Raw genomic sequence first — 26739 nt, forward strand, 5'->3', positions numbered from 1 at the left:
GCCTACTGTAGACCGGTTGATTAACTGAAAGCACTTAAAAGTAGCAGACCTGCTTTTGTTTGTAAAGTACAGACATGTTTCATTAATTCATTGTGGCCTTTCCTAAATGAGCATAAGTGGCTGCTGATTCTCCACTGGTCCTGGCTACTTCAGAGTAGTGCGTGTGTAGTGCATTCTCTTTGAATAAGTGATACTATAAGGAAAACCCTAAGAGATAGAGCAGTGAGTGTAGGAAAGCAGAATTTGTCTTCTCTGAGAAACTAATAGCACAAATACACTGCTGGGCCTGAAGGTGGCAATTGAGATGAATACTTATTACATTTAATGTTGTCATGGTTTCAAGTTTAAGTTCTGCTTTCCCAGATTGCTACCATAAATTAACAAGTGTAAAGCTCTTAAATTGCATGACTTTTTATACAATTGATATCATCTGTTCCCTTTTTTTTGGAAGTACCATTATAATAGAAAAATCGAGAGTGTAAAAAAGGGACAATCAAGCCTACATAGAGAATTAGGACATTTTTTCCAGTGTACATTACATTTGGCTGAATTAGTGTCAACCGTGGTCATGTAACACCTTAAAAAAAAAACAAACGAGTTTTGGTGACAGATTCAGAAACAAAGCCAGGAATGCATGTGTTAGACCTGTCTGGTCGTTGCTGCAGAGATAATATCTTTATGGTAATTGCAATCTTTAAAAGTACATTATCTTTCTCAATGTTATTGCAATGTCTGCTGGTGTTGAAGAAAGCAATAATTTGTAAACAACCTTTGAAGAGAGCACAGAACTTTTTTTTTTTAAATAAAGGAAACTAACATTAGAATTCATGTGCTGTATCAAGACTGGCAAGCAGTAGTAGTTGTTTTGAAGTATGCACTGGAGCATTCATGATTGCTTAAATATTAACTGTTCCATGAATATATAAATATAATAGGGGAAAATAAGCCATAATTAGGGAACATTTTACTAAAAGAAATAAAGTGGAATTATCTGATCACAGTGATAGATTAAATGGTTTAATTTCAAGGAATCAACCAGATTCTGTCTCTGCATGAAATATCTCATTTCTTTTTAAGGTTAATCAATGCAGTATAGATGTGTCTTGGGTCCTTTTTACCTTCACACACACAGCGAGTGGGCAACTGTTTTTTAATACAGGACTTCTTAAGTTCACTCAGTTTCTTGTAGCCATTTTTATAAATATAAGGAGAAAGGGAGGGGTCTGAAAGGGTCACCTTCTAATGTAGTTTATTGGCATGAACCTTCGTCTCAAATTTAAGTCTTAACATCATTTCCATGTTAGACCTCCTTAAATACATCCAGAAATGTTTCACTAGGGAGTATGTGTACAACTTTACCATTGCATTCCTTTTATTCTATATGTGCACGACTTTACCATTGCATTCCTTTTATTCTATATGTGCAATTCCATTTTTGTCTATGATCACTATATATTCTACAGCCATTTGTGTAACACGGTTCTTACTACTTTCTAGAAGTGAACCATTCTCATGAAGTTAGCTGAGTATTTTCTCTGTAACACTCTAAAGTTGATGTGTAAGATTGCTTTGGGGCAGATGCATAAAATCCATTGTTTTGTTCCTATATAACACATTCTCACAATTTACTTTGCATCTGAAATTGGGATGCTGACTCTGGTAACACAGTATTAGCATATGCTGCCTTATGGATGGCACTTCATTTTATTTTCATAGACATAGTGTGGTCACATTCCTATAAGTACATTCTGTATGGCCTAAGCGTTAAGGCATTGAGCTCCTTAGAACAAATCTAATAGCCCTGACATGTAAACCTGAAAGGTATTAGTAGCACAGGTATTTTTGTGGCCCACATTGAACCCAATGATCTACAACTCAAATTTTAAGTTTCTGACTCAAGTTTTCTGAGAAAATGTCTGAGTGACAGTTTAGATTAGCCAATGAGAATTTACTTACCAGCTTAAGTTAGTTAAGAGGGGGTAAATAATCTACTAGGCTATCTAGTCCACCACTACACTGAAACACAGTACAGCAGACTCACTGTAGAGGGAAAAAAACAAGGGACTGTTTATAAGACTTATGAGCAATATATCTGAAGCCTCCACAGCACAGCATGCACATTTTGTTTGATTATTGTGCTCGTGGACCAGTAAGTGGTAAATTATGATACAGATCAGTATAATTTTATATGAACTAATTAAGAACAGAGCAGTTCTGTCCTTTAGTAGCCAAAATTTCTAGAGAATTCTCTAGTTTTAAATTGACATCAAGCTTTGAAAACATATCAGACGTAGAACTTGTTATTTCAAAAATGTTGTAAGATTTCGCAGGTAAACTGTAGGTAACTGCCTGAGTATCTCTTGACCTGAAAATTTTATTTGTCATTGTGGCTCTCAGACCTTGGAATACATCAGAATTACCCAGGGGTTTTCTCAACACCTTCATCCCCCTTATTTTTCCCTTGATAAAGCAAGAAACACCCTCTCAGTTTCTGATTTAGTTGATTTGAATTTCTAACACCTTCCCAGATGAGGCCCAATGCTCTTGGTCAAAGGGTCTCTGTTTAATAATCTAGTCAATACCCATGAATTATTTTACCATCTTTTAAAAGTACTGAGAGTTGAACCCAGGGCTCTTCAAGACTCCCACTGAGCTGTATCCGTAGCCTAGCAACAATGAATTCTTTTTTTAATTTGAAAACATAGCTTTTATTAAGGTAGTCATATCAAAATAAAATTTTAAAACATGGTATAAGGTAGATGGTTAATAGATGTAGTCATACCATTTTCTCAAAAATTCAAATCGGTAATTTCTGCTTTAGAAAGAGCATGGCTCGGTTCAACAAAACTGCAAAAGTAAGCAATCTAAGAGATAATTCCCAAAGAAACACTATAAAATCTCTCTTATCATTTACACAAAGCTTTTATACATATTATATTTTTAGAAAATAGTTATAAGCAAAGAGAATCAGCTATGAATTATAATTAGAAAATAAAAGACTAATTAACAAAAATGTTATGATTAAAAGCTAAATGTAAAGATTTCATAGTAAAACTCAGTATGCAACAACAATGAAAACATTACTTGTTTAAATTTATAAGTTTATATAAATCTGTATTTCAGAATAATGGATCATATTTTTAAAATTTCTTTTATTGTTTATTCGTGTCTTTCACATCATGCATCCTGATCCCACCCATCTCCTTTCCCCTTGCATGTGCCCTCTGCCCCTGCAATCACCCCGCCTAAGTAAAACAAAATCAAATTAAAAAAAAAAAAAAGGAAAGGAAAAAAGGGAAAATCTCGTCATGGAAGCTGCTGTATGATATAGTGAGTCACACAGTAAATCCCTACAGCTTTACATACAGGTATTCATAGCAAAGAATCATTGGTTTGGTTCAAGGCCCCTGGTCTCTGCTATAGTATTGACACTTGTCCCTCACTAGGACTTCCTGAACATCCCTTTGCTTCCCTGTGTGCCCTGTGTTGTGGAGATCCTATAGCCTTGGGTTCACAGGACCACACACCCCCTAGCTGTGCTCCAGCAGATCAAAGATGGGGTGGGTTTTGGGGTAGGCCAACATTTAATCCTGATTCTGGGCCTGGGTAGTTGCAGGTACCCATGAATTCTTAATTTTCTGTTTTTATTTCTTCCAATTCCTATTCTCCTCTGGCCTAATTATGCTGAACTTATTCAGGATGATAATTATAATAACTTTTGCCACTAGCCTCACCATTTTCCAGCTGCTGGCTCTACTGCCCCCTCTATTATCCAGTTATTATCCACAGTCAATATTTTGAATAAATTATCTTTACACATTACCTCCTCTTTCTGGCTATCCATTTCATTTAATTTTATGTCCTTGGCTCTATTCTGAAACAATACTTGAAGGTCACCAAAGATTTCTCTAATCATCAAATTAGCCTTAATTATCTTTGGCTTGTCTGGAGCATTTATTCATTGAACATTCCAGGGGGAAATCTGATCATAGTCCTCATTTATAAGGAGGTCACAATCTGGTGGGTGATACTGAGTATGTAAACAAAATTATGTATTGTGAAATAAATGTTACAATCAGAGCATGTATAAATCACTATGGAAAAGCAAAAGTAGTATTTATTAATTATACTCAATGAAGTTGGAAAAGACTCATTATTATTAATGACCAGTCTTCCTGTGCAATGGTTTCCCTTTCCAAACACCTTCTTCATGACCTATAGCCCATTATTAAATCCAGTAAATATTAAATCTGAATTTGTATTAGTGAACAGGCTATGTTCTTTCACCAACCTTTGTTAACTGTGTTAACTCTGCCTATATGCTCTATGTTACCTGTAAAATGGGCATAGAGATAACTAATTCACTGAGTTGTTTTGAGGATTTAAAAATATATGCATACAAGGCACTTACCAAAGTGCCTGTCCCATAGGCACATAACACATGGATAACACATGTTGATTCTCCCTCCTGCACATAAACAGCGCATTTCTTCCTGCTAAAGGGAAAGTATATTCATGGGTACAAAGAAACCAACTGAATGTGTGGGAATCTTTACCTTTTCATTCAAGCAACAAATATATATTGAATAACATTGTTTTCAGTGCTGAATGTAAAATGTCTTTTAAAAGTCAGGTTTTCAAAAACAATAACAACTTTGTATCACTAGACACATACATAGCTGAAGTTGGAGAGAGTTGAAAGAGGGATTTGGCCCGACAAGAAATCATCATGCTAGTAGAGACCCTTGTCACAGAGGGACTTAGGTGACTAATAACTATGTTAAGATGGCAAACTAAGGGAGGCTCACATTACATCCAGTTTGATGATGGTCATGGTCCTGTTAATACTTTATCGTATCGAATTCCACAAACATGGCTTGGCCCATAGCTACTGATCTAACACCTAGTTTATAATTAAGTAAGGTGTTTACCTAAGATTGTTGAACTGGGAAGTGCTAGGCTAAAAGGTCAAGTATTATTGTGTATCCAATAATTATGAATAAAATTGGATTGTTTCTTTAATAATTATGAACAATACAGCATAGAGAATGAGTTGTTCATAGCCACTTTCTCAGAGTATTTCTACATTGCTTCCCTCTCTTTTCTAAAACTAGATCACTCTAAAGTTAGCATTTTCTGACATGTTATACCATTATTTTAATTAGCACAACTTAAAACTTATAGGTTCTGATTTTTTTTCCCATTTTCTCTTCCTGTTACTCATTGACAAAACACATATGTTTTTCACAGTGACTCAAATTTATCTCTTTTTCCTCCTGTGTCTGACAACTCCTTATAATTATATCAGTCCTTGACATTTGCCACAAATTTACTTTGTATATTTTCTCTTTTCTCTTTAATTTCATATTATCTACTAAATTCACACCTTGAGGCTTCAAAGTTACCACACATCATTATTTATCTCTTATGCTAGTATTTATGACAGTGTCTATCTCACAGTGGAGAATATTATAACTTTGCTTTGGCTTTCCCTCTCACCTAATTCTCGGCACATAGGGTGTCCTGGAGAAGTCTAGCCTTTGTAGTCACTGCCTGTGTGCATGTGTGAGTGTGTTCTTGCATTTGTGAATGTGTCTATATATAAAAATAAGAATAAAGTTAAATTTAACTGCATTCCTATTTAGCGTGCACAAATGAGAGTTATTGTGAAGAAAAAAAAATTATTCAGAAACATTTATTAACCAACTAGTATATTATGGCGTGCTCCTAGATTCTATGATTTAAAAGTACTATTAAAATGGTCTCTCCGTGCTTTCAAAATCCATATTACATGCAAAAACTACTGTGTTCAATTGTCCATAGCATCGAAAATATGACTTAGAAAATTCTTATGAGAGACAAGTACTCAGAGATACTGTGGTAGTTGAGTGGTCTTAAAGTGTGAGTAGGTATTTAGCTAACAAATAGAAGGGATAACATATAAAAGTACACACTGTGCTAATCTGTGACCACATGATGTATGTTTAAGCAATTCTGCTCTAAGCAGTAAGTGACAGTTTTGAAGAAAAATGACAAGAGCCATGGCCTTGTATGCAAAAGAAAGAGATTGGAAGTTAGATATAAGTTTTTCTAGTATATGTTGTAGACCCTTTGCATTAGACATTTTCAGTCAGTCCCATCAGCAATGAATTAAATAACTCTAGAATGACATTTCTATGGAGTAATAAAATTAACCATAGTTGCTTAGTTTATTTTAAAAAAGGAAATTTCACTTTGACAAGTTGCTCTACAGAGGACAGTGACCAGATTTTTCAGTTCCCACTGAGGACAAAACAAGGGAAAAAACTGGGTTTGTTTCAGCAGAAGGGAAAATTACCCATAGATAAGGTCCTTCACAGATGGAGTGAGTGTGACTGATATGGATCATTAAGATGTTGTCTCCGGCTCCCTGGCTCTGCGCAGGATTCTATGTCCTTAAATAGCCAGGTTTCAGAACAGTGATGTGACTAACAATTATTAGGCTTGAATGAATTAGAATTAGAATCAGTAAATCTTTTAAGGGACCCAGGGGAGCTGGTTCAGTGCACTTGCTGTTCTTCCACAGCACCTGAGTTCAGTTCCTAGCACCCATATAAGGCAGTTCTCAGATGTCTTTAACTCCAGCTCCAGGGGATCTGATGCCCTATTCTGGCCTTGAATGATACCTGTATATATGTGGCACACACACAAATACACACATACACCTATTTTTTTTAAATTAGGTGCCCATTAATTACTCATATTTTTCTCTCTACCTAAAGCTTTAGTATTGTATTTTAACATGCAAAAGTTATTATCTTTTGTCATATATTATTCATACATTTTTTAAAGAGATGAGCAGAGGGGCTGGAGAGATGGCTCATCAGTTAAGGACAAATGGCTGCTCTTCCAGAAGGACCCAGGTTCAATTCCCAGCACCCACATGGCAGCTCCCAACATCTATAACTCCAGTTCCAGGGAATCTGAAACTCTCACACAAAATATATGCAAGCAAAACACCAGTGCACAGTAAATAAATAGAATAATCTTAGAGAGAGATGAACAGAATTGACCATAAAAGTAGGTGTTTTTCCACCACAGGTATTTTGTATTCATGCACCATTTCTGACTGAGATTGTCAAAATAGAATTCATTTATCTTCAGTTATTAATCTTTGTGTATAACAATTACTGGCCAGGTGTCTGCAATTAAAACTACTGTGTATGTGGTTTATTAGCTGACTGCTCTTAGTTATTGCAATGATTCACTCTTATTTTCATTGATATTCACTAAGTCAAACTACTGAAATAATACAATTTTTTTAGCTTTTCCAAATATTTCTACTTTATGAATCTACTATTTTGTTTTTAGTGTTTGGAAATATACACAAAATAGGCAAGTGTGGAATAGCCTCTCCATACCCTTTGGCAGCTTATAAAAATAAGTCAGATGTCTGTCCCGTGTCCTTCCTCAGTGAAGCTTGAAGAAGGAATAAAGCTGAAATATAGACAAAGGTGCCAAAAGGCACTTTGCTTCTGGCTACACCAGACTTTGAAATGCTTATGTTGTACTCTGAGACTTAGGAAGGCTGGAGCTTGGCTATCTCCTTGTTTAGATATTTGATATTATTATAAAATTTTGACATGATTGCAAGTAACCAGATATCAAGTAGAAATCAATTTTATCTCTTAATAAACTAACCCAACTACTTTGGAAGTGATTTTATACATATTCAGATTAGATTACCTTTGTTTTACCCCGAGGAGATGAAAACATCCAGCTTGTCTACTTACAACAGCAAATTATTGGATAAATGTCATTAACTAGTAGGACTGATGAAAGTGTTTTTAGTTGCCTTCTGTGCTGAAAATGAATAATACTACATGGACTGAGACAGAAAGACTGTATAGCTAGTGTATAAATGATACGGAGTAAGAAATACTGCAGATACAATATAAATTAATGTACTACATTAAGGGTAATTATTTTGCATTATATTTTCATATTATTTCGTTATAAAGAATTGATCTAAAGGTTATGTATAGATAGAAACATTAAAAAAGACCATCTATTGGTCATCATTTCCTGCCAGTTTGAGACATTAAAAAGAACTCTGTGTGTGATGGTTTCTCAACAGTAAATATTGGTATATAGACTAAACACCTTGTCTCCCATACCAACTAGAGATATTTCTCAGATTGTCAAGGCAGATGCTTCACCTTGATTGTCCATGCTTTGAAGGGAATATTGTGGTCTCTAAAAAGGCACATGCATACTTTGTCTAGGAGGCCTATTGATTTAATTAGAAATAATAACATATTTACTTAACTAAGATGTTATATTTGTTTTTGTAGATTCAACCATTGACCATGGTAAATTGCATAACAGGATTATCTTGTTAGTGGCACTGAGAGTGAATAAATATGAAAATAATTTTCGGTACTTGAAAATGGTTCAGTGATTAAAGTGCTTGGTGTTCACATAAGAGATCTGAATTTGGATCCTTTGGAAACACATAAACAAAACAAGCAAAAATAAAAATGGCATAGTGGATCATGTCTAATTCCCATTGATTGGAGGCATAGACAGGCCTAGGACTTGCTGGCCAGATAGTCTAGCTGGAATAGCAAGCTTCACGTTCAGTGAAAGACCCTGTCTCAAAAAGCAGGATGGAGAATAATAGAAGACACTAAATGTTGACTTTTGTCTGCAACATATGCACACACAGGCTAGTGCACTTTTACACATGTGCATACAAATGCGAATGACAGATACAACTACACACTCATACATACACAAATGTGTAAATTCATTAATTTAAGAATGCATACTGAAGCTGAAGTTTGTACTGTAAAAATCATATAAAGCCCTAGACAAAGTAAAGGAAATGCATAAAGTTGGCATGACTACAATACCATTTTTCTGTTTTATTTGCGATATCTATGTACATTTTTAACAACTGTAAAATTCTTATGCAGTTTGGTGTCTTGAATAGTGTGAAAGAGTTCATTGTTTTTTTTCTTCTTCTCTTTTTTGTTTGTATGTCTTTGTCTCCACAGACTTTGAAAAAAATCAATTTTCTTACTGTTAGCAAGTGGGGGGGGGGGAATTTTCCTGCAATTTACTTTGGCACTTATTTGGTGGTGGGAGGGGAATCTCAGATGTTGAGTTGTAAGGGATTTTTTTTAACGTCCCACATACTGTAAAAATGATGCGCTTTGTGAGCATATAACACAGTAATCCCAGTTAAAGAGTTCTCTTTGGGGACCAGAGCCTCCCATTGATTCTTCTATAGCTGCTAGCCTTACTTAAGATAACCTGCCCTTGAGGTTCCTGTTGCTTTTTGTTCTTACAGCTTGTCCTTGGATTGTGGGATTCAACCTTGTAGTACTGAAAGGTGTTTGGTGAATGAGCATGAGTACAGCATTTTAAATATTTTCGATATATGGAGTACTGTATTTGCAGAATTTCTCAAAGAAATAATGATGAACCCTGGACCATTATGCCTTCTGTGGTCATTTGTTTATGGAGTCTTGAGGCTGATATTCTTTATATTTGTTCACGTCATGAGGATGTAAATAGTCAATAAAAGGATTAGCAATAAACAGATTTGATATAGGCTGATTTAATAAATGCTATGATTCTTTTTTGTTTTCTTTTTTGTTTTAGCCACTAAAACAATAAGGATTAATTTATTTTGTAATTACCTAAGTATCCTCTACAGCCTTTCCTAAATCTGTTTATGAAGAATACGTGTTTATTCTAAACAGAGTTATCCTTAAAGCTAAAAGCCCCAAATCAGTATGAACACCAGTGGATAAACCCATCATCTGAGGATTATAGAATTAAAACACCCAATAAACTGAGAAAAATGTGATGTGTTGTCATGTATTTATGCATTGTTTCTAAGTAAATACTTGATTTCATTTGCAGCTGTGTCTAGTATAAGAGATCTAAAAAAGATAACATTAGAGCCTCCTAAAATTTTCTGATCTATCCTTTAAAGATTTTTATCATTCTATTAATGACATATTTTTCCTAGTATATTTAAAAAAATCTTACAATGTTAAGCAAATAAATAATAAATAATTTCATGTTTCCATGACTGTGTAGTCTGATTTTGGTTTATAATTCTGTATGAAACAACTTAGTAATTTTTTTTATCACCCATACAAGTAAAGGAATGTAAAGCATGCTTACTGTTTTATGTTAATTTGCATCGATGATAGCTAGAAATAAATTTAGTCTCACAAATGAATGCATCTCTCAAGAATATATTTTTATAATAATGCAAAGACCCAAGTGTTAGCATCAGCACACATTAACTGAAGCTATTACAATAAATACTTAAATGAGTGTTCATGTCTCATAAAAAGAATAGTTCATTTTGCCATAATGATTCAGACATTTTTGAAAATATAGATTAAGGCTTAATTTGCCACTTGTATTAATGCTTTTTTTCTCCTTTATAAAATATCAAGTTCATTTTATGATCCTGAGCTATGTCACTAGTTGCCATTAAGAAGCAACTACCAACTTAATAATAATAAAAAAAAAAACAGTTCAAGTTAGCTTTACCATGATCAATATTCACTCATCTTTTGTTTGACTTGTTTAATATAAATATCTATTTAAATTTAAAAAAATGCTATTTTTCCCTTTCAGATTAGAGATACAAAGTCAGCAGATCAAAAAACAACCCTTTTGCATTTTCTTGCTGAAATCTGTGAGGAAAAACACCGAGATATCCTGAAATTTCCTGATGAGCTGGAACATGTGGAAAGTGCAAGCAAAGGTAATTGATTAGCAGCTGCCTTGAGACTATTCTTAGCCTATGTGTTTTAGTTTAAATGAGAAGATTAAAAAGGAAGCTGTGAGCACTATTAATCATAAAAGTTCTTTGTTGATGTAAGAAAAGTGGAAAGATACTTTTGCTGGGCTTATATTTGACCCCACTGTACATTTAAATAATCTGTCTTGGTCTTTATTGTCAAACAGTGCTAGGTTATTAAAGCTTTTGGATCTCTAATCAAATAGTACATTCTATTATTTAAGTTGATAAGAACTTAACTGTATGCTGTAAAGGAATCATACTTTGTTGATTTCAAAATGATTCTAAGGCGTTGTTCCTTGAGAATGTTTTAAAGATAATGTTCTGTAGTTTAGATAAAGAAGAAAAGACTTTGAAATGGGTAAAATACAAGGCTAAAGTTTTACCAGCAAGGCAAAGGGCTTGCTTTCCAGAGATAACTCAACAGGTGCTAGGAAAACTAGCATAATCTTTTAGGACAGATGAAAGGAATAGTTGATGATAAGGCTGTAGGAGTAAGGTAGCCATCTCAGAAATATCCAAGGCATACTCGGGTCTCACATCACTGTATCCTGAATTCAGGAATGAAGGGAGAAGTGAAGCAGAATGCTTGTGAGATTTTAAGGCAGGGTAAGTAGCTGTGTCAACATAGTCTACACTTAACAAGTGATTAAAAAGTAAACGGAGATGGATCAAGGAAATATTTTTTCTGGAGGTGATATTATATGGGTGCAAATTTTATTTTTTCTTTTAGATAAGAGAAATATGTACTGTAGTGATTATATTCTGTATGTTTGAGACTTAAGGGAAGGCACAAAGCCATATGCTTCACAGACTTCCTACAAACTATATAATCCTGTTAGTGTCCTTTGAAGGAAATGTCTGTAAAGCCCAGAATACCACTTGTACACATTGTTCTGCAGTTCTCTGCTATTATGGAGTTGTCAGTCAGATCCTTGCCTTATTTTTATTTTTTTTTCTGTTGTGACCTGTGCTGTGGCCCAATTATAGAAGATAGATCATGATTCCATAGTATTATATGTTTTCTTTCATCATTAAATTTTTTATAATATAATAGAAAGTTCTATTTATAAGTATGTTATAGCTTTTTTGCATCCCTTGGATTTTAATATATACCTTTGTAACTAGAGGTATTATTGAACTGACAAATAACATGTATCATTAACATATTACATTATTATTGAAATATATAGAATACCACAAATCAAACCAGTTTTAAAATTAAGTGATACTTTGCTATTTTTATTTTAAATGGCCTCTATCATAATATTTTTAATTTCATTTGTTTAATAAGAAGAAACAGTGTTAAAAGGAAATATATCTGTTTAATTTAAAATAAATTGTCCTGTCAATTTTATGGTGATAATTTTCAATTCCTATATTTAAGATACCTTTTGTGACCATATCTAAATATATATGTTGAGTTTAATAAAACAGAATGATTGAGTTTAATTCTACATATTTGTTTATTAATGTAGTACACACAGAGAGAAAGAAAGATATACTGCTTAGTCTGTTTTATTTCACTCCAATAGAATACCATGTACTTATATAATTAGCAATGAAAATAGGTTTATGTCTCACAGTTGATAGGTTTGGAAGTTCATGATCAAAGACTTCATGTATAACATTTTCCCTATAAGTCAGTATTTTCTGGTGATGTCAAAGAAATATTAGAATGTATACTCCTGTTGACAGAAAAATAAAGTCACCTAATATCCTATTTCTATTATAGACCATGTGACTGTGTTTTATACAATGTTTATATGTTTTAAGTTGTTGCTAAAACATTTAAATCAAATACATTTAGTCATTGTTACAAATGATAAAGGCAGACACCAGAACAAAACCTTTTAAGTTATTGTAAATTTCTAATTGTAATTGTATTATTTACTAGTTTCAGAGCATTGAGGTTGTGGTTTTTATGTCCTCATCTAGAAAATGACAATGAATAACAGTAAGATTAAATATGTAAACTAATATATATATAAAGCATACAGTAAAAGCCTTGCCACCTACTATGTACACTTCCATTATACAACTGTCATTAGAACTGATAGTAATAATAGTATTAACAATTTATCCACCAGAGATTGCAATGTTTTGATCATTAGATTAGAGGAGAATAATCATAAATATGGCTTCTAGTTCTTCAAGGTTCAGCTAAGCATACATTCTATTCAGCTTTGTTTCTTTCATATATCTGGGATTTTTGATAAATCCTTTTTATATCTTTCTTTAACAGTTTCACGACTTTCTTTTGCCCTGTCTATTTCAACAGCCAAATTTATCCATTGTGTTTTGATTACTTGCTTTGTGTATTGATCAAGCCAGTATATTCATGAGCCTGATGCCAAATCTCCTGTACCTGTCTCACTGTTTGGGCTGCAGCAATCCCCACTGTCCACTTGTTTTTGAATAGCTCTTTTTCTTTCCCTGTGAAATTCAGAGTTCTCTGCTTACAAACTTCTTCAGCACACTCTGCCTGCTTGCGGCCCCCTTTCATTTCCTCCTGGTTCTCACTTCAGTGTACCCAGACATATATTCTCTTGAGCCATTTTTATTTCTTTATAATAATCCTGTCTGTGTGTACAATTTCCTACTGCATCCCCTGCCTGAAAATCTCGCCTGCCTTGTCCTCTATGACAACTGACTATCATTTGTCAAAACACTGTTCAAAATCCATTTCCTTTCTTTCTACTGTCTTGTTACCAAAGCCTCAGGAGAAAATACTTTTAAGTTTAGTCGCTACAGGAAGAAAAGAAATGTTGAAAGGTCACGCCACTTACGTGTTATTTATAGTTAGATGTTTTTCCTTAATATTTGAGTCTAATTTGTCTTTGCTTCCTTAACATAATTTCAGGGTCATTTAAGTCAAACTCTATCACCATCAGTACTGTGTTTAATATACTGTATGTTTAGTATTCACACTCTCCCAGTGGAAATAAAAAATAGATCAACACTATATAATTAATTTATTTTTGAAAATGGATCATCTGCTTGTGAAATGGTCCCCTTCTATTCAAAAACAGAACAGCCTTTTAAAAATTGGAGGTATAGGAATAATGAAAATGTGTATTAATGAATGTACTGCATTTCACATATAATAAGCAACTGTATGACCATCAATATCTATCTTTTGTGATTATTAGAATTCAGGTACTAAGTTTATGAGAAAAGGATGTTTTCTTTCCAGTATGGCAAACAATTTGTATATTCTCATTAAGTACTAAAAGCATAGGCCTCAAAATTATTGATGATGGAGAGAAATGCCATCACCTTAAGCTGCAAGAAAAACAAAAACACTATGTAGAATGTAGGGAAACCTTTATTTGTATAATTATCTTTATTCTTCACAAAGCTAAGCTTTAAAATTATGCATTTCTTGGAGAAGCAAGCCTTTGGTATCAATTTAGCATATTTTCCTAGAGCTCTGTAACTCAAAGATATTGAAGAAAACACATCATTTTTACATTAAAATAGATATATATTGCAGAGTAGAATGCAAAAGCCACATGAATTTTTAAAATAAAACAGATGACTTCAAAGAAATTTCACACTTGCAGCAGATCCCTAGGGGTGTGTGTTCAATCTTCACTTCCATTAGGGGTACTTTGGTACGAGAAGTTTATGAAGCATTGCCTGGAGATTTTGAAAGTGGTTTTGTTTTTATTTGAATTTGTTTAGTTATTTAGTTAGCTATTATTGCTGGGACAGGAGAGGCAAGCAAGTAGAGTAAAAGAGTACAGTATTTTCTTCTAAACATAAATTCTTGTAAATCTGTAGTTCAGAAGAAAATAGTATATGATGGAACTTTATTATCACTGAAATTAATAAAGTAGTACTGTAATTATTTTATTCTTGGGTAAATTCTAAGTCTGCAGATCCTTTCATTAGTGATTGACATACCAGTATGTATCAAGAAAGAAAATATTGTGGCTATACAGATTTTGATATCTTCAAACACTAAAAAGTGCCTTCTATAAACCACAATTACCTTTCTCCTACTTTTTAGTTTTAATGATTATACATGTGTGGTGCAGTGTCTTCTTTTGTGTGTACTTAACACAAACCAGACATTTATTTGGTAAGAGAGAACTTCAGCTGAGACAATGCCTCCATCAGATTGTCTAGGGCAAGCTTCTAGTGGATTTTCTTGATTTATGAGTGATGTGAGATATCCCAGCTCACTGTGGGTGGTGCCACCTCTGGTCTGTTGGTCTTCGGTATAATAAAAAGCAGACTGAGCAAGCAATAAAGAAGCACTCCCACATCCAGGTTCCTGGCTTGAGTTTCTACTCTGATGTCCTTTAGTGATGGACTAGAAGTTGATTTGGATTATTGTATTCTATCATAGCAATAGAAATCCTAACTAAGACATGTGAATATATGTGTGTGTGTGTGTATATATATGTATGTATATATATTAGATATATATATATGAAATATTAATAATTTACTAGACATATTTGGTGAATTCTTTATCCACTCTCTTCTCCATAGCTATCACTTTAATTTTTAGCTTTGAGGATTTTTATAGTTGATTTAAAACCTTTACTGTTTTATAGGTTAGCTCCAGGGATTAAACCAAAAGGGTTAGTAAAGTTTAATTAAAACTATTCTATTCAATACAGGAAAATTATATTAATGTATTTGAAGGCACTATTAATCCTAAAGTTTTACATAAATCCAAAATGGGTTTCACTTCAGTTAAATTAGTGCCATCTTACAATATAAATGCTAGCTAAGTTTTCCATGAAGAATGTTAATTTCTTACAAATTAAATTATATTTTTCTCATCCACCTTTGCCTTTTGATATCTATCTTGTTTCTATGTTGTATTGCTAACTGACTATTTACACTTACAATTATTTCTTCTCAGGATTAATAGGGTGAAACTTTACATTAAAAGGAATCTTGTTTGGAAACTCTAGGAATTAAAGATGTAAATTAGAGTAGAGAATAAAAGTTGAGGGGAAAGCAAAAACACAACATTTTAAGAAACATTAAGTAATAACGAAAGTCAAATATTAGAATATAAAAGTTGGAGTAAAGAGGAAAAAAATCAAGGACATTAGAACCAGTAGAAACTTTAGAGGTCTCCTAGTTCCTGCTAAAAGCAACCCAGAGTGGCACTGAATCCAGCTTCATCATTTTATGGTGGAAGAAACTGGGCCCACAAATGATAAAAAAAATTAACCATGATCACACCGCTTTATGGAAGACTCTTCAAATTTCAGCCATATTTCACACTTTCTCACACAGAGATATTGGAGAATATACAGAAGTAAATGCTGAGCAATTAAAAATCCTACCATAGCTCTAAATGCCCCCTCCTCTGTTTAGTTGTCTAAAGGTTATCTTACTCCAATTGCACAGATTAGCCTTTTCTGTATTGGTGTCAATAGCAGCATTGGAGCCTCATTGATAATAGAGCAAATTCCACATTTGGATTTTTATTTGTTTCTATCTGGGGTGCATAGACTGACTTCTTAGATTCACAGATTAATTTCTTATTGGGGTCAGTCTCAGTGCACACACAGCAACCCAGATACATCTAAGTGGTCAGTAAACAATTTTGAAATTAAACAATTGATTCCATTTTAATACAGTGGATATTTATCAAAATAAGGCAGTGTGGGTAGCTGGCTACAGTTCACTATAAAGAGACGAAGCTCGGCACATCAATATAAAAGATACTGGCCGAAGAATATCTCCTACTCTGTACTTCACTTCACTTCTTCCAATGAGAAAGTTAAAAGTGAAATTAGCGAGAATGAGAAGGGTTTATATGAGCGAGAATTGTTGAGACCAAGGTTGGATAAAACACAGGGACAAATAGCCAAACGAATGGAAACACATGAACTATGAACCAATGGCTGAGGGGCATCCAGGCAGTGGGACCGGGTCCTGTGCTCATTGCATGAGTTGGCTGTTTGAAACCTGGGGCTTATGCAGGGTTGCTTGGCTCAGCCTGGGAGGAGGGGACTAGACCTGCCTGGACTGAGTCTACCAGGTTGATCTCAGTCCTCGGGGGAGGCTTTGCCCTGGAGGAGGTGGGAATTTGGGGTGGGCTTGGGGGAATGTGAGGGGGGCCGGAGCGGGGAGAACAAGGGAATCCGTGGCTGATATGTAGAACTGAATTATATTGCAAAATAAAAATAAAAAAATTAATAATAAAAAAGTGAAAACAATTGAGTTAATAATTGTGGTGATATTGTGTTCCCCAAAATATTGTGCAACCTAATAAACTTATCTGGGTCAGAGAACAGAACAGCCACTAGATATAGAAGTCAGAAAATGGTGGCACACACACCTTTAATCCTAGTATTCCAGAGGCAGAGATCCTCTGGATCTCTGTGAGTTTAAAGCCACACTGGAAGCAGTCAGGCATGGTGAGTCATGCCTTTAATCCCACGAAGTGAGCCTTGTGATGGCAGAAAGCAAAAAGGTAAATAAGGCATGAAAACCAGGAACTGACTGCTTAAGCTTTTAGGCTTTTGAGTAGCAGTTCAGCTGAGATCCATTTCGATGAGAACTCAGAAGCTTCCAGTCTGAGGAAACAAGATCAGCTGGGGAATTGGCAAGGTGAGGAAGCTCTGGCTTGTTCTGCTTCTCTGATCTTCCAGCGTTCACACCAATACTTGGCTCAGGTTTGATTTTATTAATAAGACCTGTTAAGATTCATGTACAAATAATAGAGAGAACCTGAACTTGAAGAGATCACCAAACAAGAGATGTTTATGAGGAGCATTAAAGATTATCTCATAGGGCCAGTAGTAACAGCTGCAGCTGCTATCTTTATTCTAGTACTTGAGAAATTACTTCCATATTCTCTATTGTTAATTACCATGAAGAAAAAAGACTACATGAATTTTGGGATAAAAATCTAGTGTTTTTAGAGCACTTGTCTATGGATACTCACAGAATTGAAGATGTAAGTAAAGGTTAAAATGTTTCTGAACAGATTTAGATGTTCTTTTAGACACATGAGATCATATTATACCAATGTGGAAAGCATGCAGTGTGTGTGTGTGTGTGTGTGTGTGTGTGTGTGTGTGTGTGTGTGTGTGTAAGTGTAAGTGTAAGTAATAGGACAACTTTCAGGAGATGGTTTTCTCTATCCTATGGGTGGAGTAGAGGGTCAGAAGTCAGGTCAGCAGGCTTGGCTGCAAGATGAATCCATCACCAACTGAGCCATCTCGCTGCTAGTATAAGTAAAATATTTTGACCTTAGTTAAGTATTAGTTATCTGAATAAAATTTAGTACATATATGCTGTGGATGATTGATTGATAAATAAAACATTGATTGGCCAGTTGCCAGGCAGGAAGTGTAGGTGGGACTAGCAGAGAGGAGAATTGAGAGAACAGGAAGGCAGAGAGGAGGAGACGCCAGCCTGCCTTCCAGGGAGATCATGTAAAGGCAGCAGGTAAAGCCACAGAACACGTGGCAACATATAGATGAACAGAAATGGGCTGAGTATAAGAGTAAGAGCTAGACAATGGTAGGCCTGAGCTAATGGCCGAGCAGTTTAAATAATAAAAGCATCTGTATGTTTATTTTATAAGTGGGCTACGGAACTGCCGGGACTTGGTGGGACCCCGAGAGAAAAACTCTAGCTACACATGTAATACTATATCATTTTAATAAACATGTTAAAATGTTGCTTAGATTCTTTTGGATTTTTGTGTGTATAATGTTTTAATTAATTTGACCTTTTTTTGTCAGAGTTTCTATTCTATTTTATTCTATTCTATTTTGTAAATACCATAAACATTTTAACATGTAGGAAAATACCATTAAGTTTTAGGGAAACAAATATTTAATTAAAGCAACCTTGTTTTCAACATATTTACTTGTTTTTACAAAGTTACCTCTGAGTGTTTAAAAACCAAGTTTTTTCTTTAAGATAAAAGAAATACCAGGTATTTGCTTGAAATTCCAGTGCTAAAACTGAATTGCAAGTTCAAACCTATCCTTTGCTGCATAGCGAGATACTATCTTAGAAAACAAAATAACAACCTAAATAACAAAAAGTAGAATAAGAGAAAGAATATGAGGTCTAAAACAATCATGTGCTGATTTTTTTAAAGTGTGGTAAAAGCATGAGAGTTACCCTCATTAAGTTCCTAATATAGTATTGTTGACAATACATTATTTGGATTTGAATGATTTGTGCAATATACTTCATTTTTTGTTTGTTTATTCATTTATTTAATTTTGCAATAGTTGGAATCAAGCCCAGTCCCTTACAGATGTAGGTGATTAGTGACCCTAGGGCCTCTAACAAATGTTTCTTATATACTTATGTAGCTTATTTGTATTGTAGCTTCTATTTGTTAGAATACCTTAATCTTTGTATCTTGGAAGTTTATTGGCTGGTGAATTATACCATTTTCACTATGACTATATCAGAACCTATACTTCCATGCCTTTTTTTTTTCAAACTAAAATATCACCTCCATTTCCCAGCAGCTTTGTGCTCTGTGTGACTTTTTACTCCCATCTTTCTATCGAAAGGCTTCTGTTCTTTCAATAGTTTACTTCACTTGTGGATGAAAAAACTTCTTCTAATATCTTAATTTGGTATATTTTGTATGGAGTTTCCATTTTTTGTAGCTATATCCCCAAATAATACATTCTCAATAATGATTGATATCGTTAGGCTTCCTTATTATGGCATTATTTGATATAGTATTGGCATCAGCTGAATATAACTAATATCTTTATCTAAACCCACTGTAAGACTTTATGATTACTTGTATTTCTTAAAACGTGTCTGCAGATGTTGCTGGCTCTGCAGCTGGGGTCCAGCTGTCTCTAATCTGGGTTCAGGGGGTGAGCAGAGGCAGAACGAAAACACAGGCTCTGGGAGGTTTACAAGCAATCTTGTTTATTAAACAAAGGACTGAGGAATTTTTGTGTGTGTTGTTTGGCGGGCTGTGCTTCTATGGCTATTGTGTCATTTCTTGAGTTCGCCCTGGGTCTTATGTTGGCAGTTGTCACCTTGGAGGTCCAGTTTCAGGCTCCTCTGCTTCAGAGTGATACTGCATGTGTCACAGCTGTTTGTTTGCTTAAGGGATGGCCCCGTGGTTTAGGCCTTATCCACCTCATGCAGATATTAAAGGAGTTAACAGAATGGTTTGTTTTCAAAATATCCTTATAAGGGCATCAAGATAATGAAGGGGAAACCTACAGTGACAACCAAACCAAACTAGTGAGAACTCATGAAATTTAGATCAAAGCTGTGGAGTCCATATGGGACTGGACTAGGCCCTCTGCATAAGCGAGTTAGTTGTGTGGTGTAATCTGCTTAAGGGACCCCTGGGGATAGGATCAGGATCCATCCCTGGTGCATGAGCTGGCTTTTTGGATCCCACTACCTATGATGGGACACCTCACACAGCCTTGAGGCAGGGGTAGGGGCTTGGACCTGCTTCTACTAAATGTACCAGGCTCTGCTGACTCCCCATGGGAAGCCTTACATTCTTGTAGGAGGGAATGGGGGACAGGTTGGGAGGGGAGGCTGGTGGGGCATGAGGAGGGAAGAGGGGAATTTGAGATTGCTATATAAAATGAATAAAAAAATTCTTGATAAAGAAATTTAAAAAGAGAAAAATATGACTGTAAAAAATATCCTTATAAAGTAGTTAAGATAAAGTAATCATCACATTGGGTATGCTTAGGGTGAGTTTGTGACTGGAAAGGAATGTGCTAGGGCTTATCAGGATACTGGTCATGTTGTGTTTCTTGATCTATATTCTGTGTCTGTATGTAGTTTATGCACTTTCTGATGTTAGTTAAACTTCTGTAAAATACATACAAATAATAATTCATGGCTTTGAAATGTGTCATAGCTTATGAAAGGTAAGGTAGATACTACATTTTAATTCAAAGGATCATTTGATTTTTATGCATGCTTCATTAAAACAATCATGTGTTGTATAAATATAAATAGGCAAGTGTTGTCAAGTTTCATCTGACATTATTGTAAATAATTGATGCTGCTTTTCAGCAAGTTATATGTCACTTTAGTATTTTATCAAAGCATCTTTTAATCTAAGAGTGATGTTTATGCTTTCTTTACTTAGTAAAAGAGCAAGATCCATCAACTACATTATATACAAGTAAAGATCAAGGAGGTCTTTATTCAAGTTGTTATCAGTATGATGCTGTCTGATGAATCACAACATACCTTAGCACACCGTGAATTAAAATTCCTATCAGGAACCTCTTGCTGCTGTCATTTTTATTTTTTAAATCATTTTCTCTTTACTTAATGTCTGTAAATAGAATGGAACTATTGGTCACTTTAATCTCATTTTGAATCCCAAGTAGTTTCTTATAAGTCAGATATTCATGCATCAGTTGTCCTCACTTGGCCCCTAAAGAAGCAAAAAACATAGGGACATGTTTGATGTAACAGGTTGAAAGATTGCTATTAAGCAGTATTGTCAACGTAGAAGGAGAAGATAGGGGCAGAAAGGTAGAATCAGAGAAATCAAGCAATACCAACTATTCCTCCACAGGAGTCATATCATAAAAGGGAGACAGACTGTGGCCCTAATTGGATATTATGTATATCACTATGGAAAATAGCTGAAATCTGGCCATCGTGTTGGTTACCATTGCTATAGTTTTCATCACTACCTTAGTCATTTGGTGCTCTACTGTGTTATCTATAATGATAAGACTATAACAGGGACATAGAGGGATAGGAATTCCAAGAAAGTTCCAGAACCATATCAGAGCTACCCAAACAGTTGCTTAGATTCTCTACTTTTTACACATTTCAAACTAACTTTAACTTTAATCATAAGAACTTCTACTATTGTGATTTCCTTCTGGATTTTTAGCTTGCACAAGCTGATGAGACAATCTGAGTAAATAGCAAATATAAACTCTTGATTTTCAAATTTTATATGACTCAAATTCCTTAGTAGCCCTTTGTGTAAATCAGGAAGAAAGGAGCTAGCAATTCGATCTGCATACTCACTGAAAGTAGTTATAGGAAACATCAGAACTATTCTGGAAGTTAATAGCTCTGTAGCAAATAATGCTGGTATGGCTATATATAAAAGAAAGCTGCTGAAAATGATGTGTCCAGGGATAGGATTAATAACATATGTAAATTCTAGTTTTACTTTTGTCATCCAGCTACTTGTTTAATCATAGCTTGTCCATTTAACATCTCAATGCATATTTTTCTCATTTGTACATATTTTTAAAATTGTAAAATAGAGAGATGGTAGTATTTATTCTGTGTAGTGATTATGATATTCATTGTAGAAATGCTTTAAGAAAAAGGTGTTATTTGTGGTTGATATATTGTGCACTCTAATAAACTTGTTTGGGGGTCAGAGGACAGAACAGCCACTATACTAAACATAGGTTTAGGCAGTGGTAGCACACGCCTTTAATCCTACCATTCAGGAGGCAGAGCTCCATCTTGATCTTTTAGAGTTCAAAGCCACACTGGAAGCAGCCAGGCATGGTGACACACACCTTTAATCCCAGGAAGTGATGGCAGGAAGCAGAAAGGTATATAAGGCATGAGGATCAGGAACTAGAGCCTTTTTAAACTTTTAGCTTTTAGCAGCAGTTCAGCTGAGATCCATTCAGGTGAGGATTCAGAGGTTTTCAGTCTGAGGAAATAAGATCAGCTGAGGAATTGGCAAGGTGAGGTCGGATGTGGCATGTTCTGTTTCTCTGATCTTTCAGCATTCACCCCAATACCTGGCTCCAGGTTTGTTTTTATTAATAAGACCTTTTAAGATTCCTGCAACATGTTATACATATATAACAACTTATTTACTTAAGCTTGTATGTGGATATTAATTTCATTTGACTTTTGAACAGGTTTTTGTTACGTTTGTTCAGATTCATTTTAAAATTGAAGGTCATCTGTGGTGATATTGTGTTTCCCAATATATTATGCACCCTAACAAACTTATATGGGGTCAGAAAACAGAACAGCCACTAGATATAATGGCCAGAAAATGGTGGCATACACACCTTTAATCCTAACATTTCGAAGGCAGAGATCCATCTGGATCTCTGTGAGTTCAAAGCAACACTGGAAACAGCCAGCCAGAAACATGCCTTTAATTCCAGGAAGTGATGGCAGGAAGCAGAAAGGTATAAAAGGCATGAGGACCAGGAACTAGAGGCTTTTAAGCTTTTAGGCTTTTAGCAGCAGTTCAGCTGAGATCCATTCGAATGAAGACTTAGAGGCTTCCAGTTTGAGGAAACAGGATCGGCTGGGGAATTGGCATGGTGAGGTATCTGTGGCTTGTTCTGTTTCTCTGATCATTCAGCATTCACCCCAATATCTTGCTATGGGTTTGTTTTTATTAATAAGACCTTCTAACAATTCGTGTTACAGTCATCTAATGGAGTTACATCTCAGTTTTTGACATATGTTTAGCAATTAGAAAACCTTGTATTCAATATCCAACACCAAATAATAAATAAATATTTTAATAAATAAATGTAAAGATCAAAATCATTTTTAAATCATAAATACTTATGATATATTGCTTTATGTAATTAACTTGTATTATTTTCTTTACACATTCTCACACTTTTTTTAGTTTTGTGTTTTTTCTAGAAATAATATTCTACAAATATATAGGTTTGTGTTGATTTGAAGATTTATATCTTATTATTTATATGTGTGTATGTGTGACTTTCTGAATGTCTATGCATCCCATGCACGCAGCTGCCCAGAGACCAGAAGGCATCATCAAATCCCCCTGGACTGGACTTATAGGCAGTTGTGAGCTATGTAATACTGCTGTGAACTGAACTGTGAACTGAACCAAGACCCCAGCCCCAAGGTTATGTTATTTTGATGATATCTCTAATCTTTAATGGAAGAAAATCCTTGGTCTGCAATCAAAAGTTCTGATTATTGAAGAAAGAAAATGTATAAAGTACTTACCTGGATAGTCTACATAGTTTATAAGAAAAAATTAAGGTATACATAAAAGATATAGATTAAAAGATCATAAAATAAGTAATAAGATGATCAAAAGCATATTCTTTAGTGTATATTTTAGAGGGGTGCCTTATGATTGCATTCTCAGCAGGAAATCCAAAGGTAATATTTATCTTAACTACTGTTGCTTCACTTAATTATGCATTTTCTGATGCTTATAATTGACAGTAATAATCACTAGTGTTTATCTCAGAACTTAGTAAGTGCCATGTGCAGTATTAAACATGGTTATATAGAAAAGATTGTGTGATTTTCTAAAAAAAAAATCTTAAGTGTAAAAATTGTACAGTTATTCAGAGCTAAATTTATAAAACTGTATTTCATGATTTTATACTATAACCATATGGAAATTATATTATCAAAATTAGAAAAGCTATAAATGGTTTATAAATTTAAGATAAACCAATAATCATTTTTATTCTACATTTGAATTAGAATATTGTTAGAATTATATATGTGTATTTAATGAAGTCATACAAATTACCAACTGCTGTGGGATGTTCTGTATGGCAAATGTGTTGCTGATTAGTCAATAAATAAAACACTGATTGGCCATTGGCTAGGCAGGAAGTGTAGGCGGGACAAAGAGGAGAATAAAGCTGGGAAGTGGAAGGCTGAGTCAAAGAGACACTGCCAGTCGCCACGATGAGAAACAGCATGTGAAGATGCCGGTAAGCCATGAGCCATGAGCCATGTGGCAAGGTATAGATTAATGGAAATGGATTAATTTAAGCTGTAAGAACAGTTAGCAAGAAGCCTGCCACGGCCATACAGTTTGTAACCAATATAAGTCTCTGTGTTTACTTGGTTGGGTCTGAGTGGCTGTGGGACTGGCAGGTGAGAGAGATTTGTCCTGACTGTGGGCCAGGCAGGAAAACTCTAGCTACAACCAACACTGCTTTCCTTTCAAATTGCCATCTTTTAAATGCATAAAAGTTACATCAAGGGCTGGAGAGCAGCCTCAGTGCTAAAGAATGCTTGCTGGAACTTCAGTTCCCATCACCCACACGACATCCATAACTTGTGATCCAAGGGATTCGATACTATCCTCTAGACATGGAGGACATTATACATACCTGGTGCACATGCATCTATGCATGTAGGCAAACACTTAATACACATAAAATATGAAATTAAACCAATGATTTCTTTATTTAGATTCATAAAATTTAGGATTTCATTCAATTGATTTTTTTCTTCTCCATATACTGAGAATACTCATCCACTCTCTAATGCTTAGTAAATAACAAACAACTCTGTTGTCCACCTTCTTGTAGGGTGTGATCATTAATGAAACATGTTTATTTAATGGTGTTAGCATTGAGATCTGGTGTCTTTAAATTGTATTTGTATCTATCTTCTTTTAAATATATTAGGTTTCTTTTGATAACTTTTGTGGAACTAGAGTTATGCTTTAAATTAATTTTTGCATCCAGTTTGTGTCTCACCTTTATAAACCATACTAGCTAAATACTCTTCCAAGGAAATACTGATACATAGGCAGGATGGTCAGTGTCACTTGTCAACTTGACAGAATCTAGACTCACTGGGAGTTTGACCTATGCAAATGCCTGTAGGGAATTGCCTTGTTTACTTTGAGGTATGAATACCTCATACACTCTAGGTCAGTGGTTCTCAACCTTCCTAATGCTGTGACCCTTTAATACGGTTCCTCATGTTATGGAGACCCCCAACCGTAAAATTATCTTTGTTGCTACCTCATAACTGTAATTTCACTACTGTTATGAATTGCACTGTAAATATTTGATATGTGGTTATCTGATATGAAATCCATGTGCAAGGGTCCTTTTACTTCCCCTTCCCCAAAGGGGTCATGACCCACAAGTTGAGAACCAGTTCTCTGGATGATGCAGTTCCCTCTCTAGGATCCTAGAATGTGTAAACCAGGAAAAGGAACTGAGCAGCACCATGAATTCAACTCTCTGCTTTTTTATTATGGGTGTGATGTGAACAGCTGCTCAGAGCTGCTCGCTTGACTTCCCTGCTACGATGCTCTGGACTATGAGCTGTGAGTCAGGAAAAAAAGAAAAACCTTTTCCTTAATTACTTTCTACAGGGTATTTCATCTCACAGCAACAGAAAAAGAAACTAGGATGCCAGGGCTACATATTCATATAACCTTTTAGGGTGCTATTAGATGAATTTGAAGAAGAACAAAGTAGAATAACACATGTGCATAGAAAATGAGATAATGAAGCTCAATACTTGTGTGTAGACAGACGTTTTCCTGTATGCCACCTGGTGCCTCAGCTGCTTGGTCCCAAGTAAACACATAGAGGCTTACATTAATTACAAACTGTATGGCCTATGGCTCAGGCTTCTTGCTAGCTAGCTCTTTTATCTTAAATTAACCCATTTATATTGATCTATATATTGCCACATGGCCATGGCCTTACTGGTCTCTTGGCATCTTGTTGCTCCTTAAGTAGCAGGCTGGCATCTCCTGGACTCCACCCTTCTCTCTGTCTCTCAGCTTGGATTTCTTGCTTGCCTCTAAGCTGCCTTGCCAGAGGCCAAAGCAGCTTATGTATTAACCAATGGGAACAACATATATTTACAGCATACAGAAAGACATCCCTGAGCACTTGTGTGCTATCATTTGAGATTCAGCATCATCAATTAAATTAGAAAGTATAAGAGTTTATTTTGCTTGACTAAGTCTGATAACTTAAGTGTTTTGTGAGGTCAAACAATTATCATTTTTGTATTTTGTGTTGCATCTTTTTCCCCAAAACTAATTATTTTTCTAAGATTTACTTTGGATTGAAGTAGTTAGCATGTAGAAGTATATACTAAGCTATACTATGATTTTAAGTGATAATGAAGTGCAAATATTTTGGAAAGTGCAATTTAATTTTCTGCAGTTACTAATCAAGGTAGAACATCCTATCTGTGAACATTATCTT

The 26739-nt window shown here is 34.8% G+C and overlaps 1 protein-coding gene across 3 annotated transcripts in view; it reads left to right on the top strand.

The window, feature by feature from the left end:
* The window catches only part of Diaph2 (diaphanous related formin 2), a 765516-nt gene that overhangs the window by 387722 nt on the left and 351055 nt on the right, over positions 1 to 26739 (top strand). For all 3 annotated transcript variants that reach the window (XM_052735290.1, XM_052735298.1, XM_052735306.1), the window contains one exon: positions 10645 to 10774. In XM_052735290.1, the coding sequence (XP_052591250.1) occupies positions 10645 to 10774 (130 nt within the window). The remainder of the gene's footprint in view (positions 1 to 10644; positions 10775 to 26739) is intronic.

This window comes from Peromyscus californicus, unplaced genomic scaffold (genome assembly GCF_007827085.1).
Source record: "Peromyscus californicus insignis strain IS unplaced genomic scaffold, ASM782708v3 Scaffold_10__1_contigs__length_136768540, whole genome shotgun sequence".
NCBI classification, from domain to species: domain Eukaryota; kingdom Metazoa; phylum Chordata; class Mammalia; order Rodentia; family Cricetidae; genus Peromyscus; species Peromyscus californicus.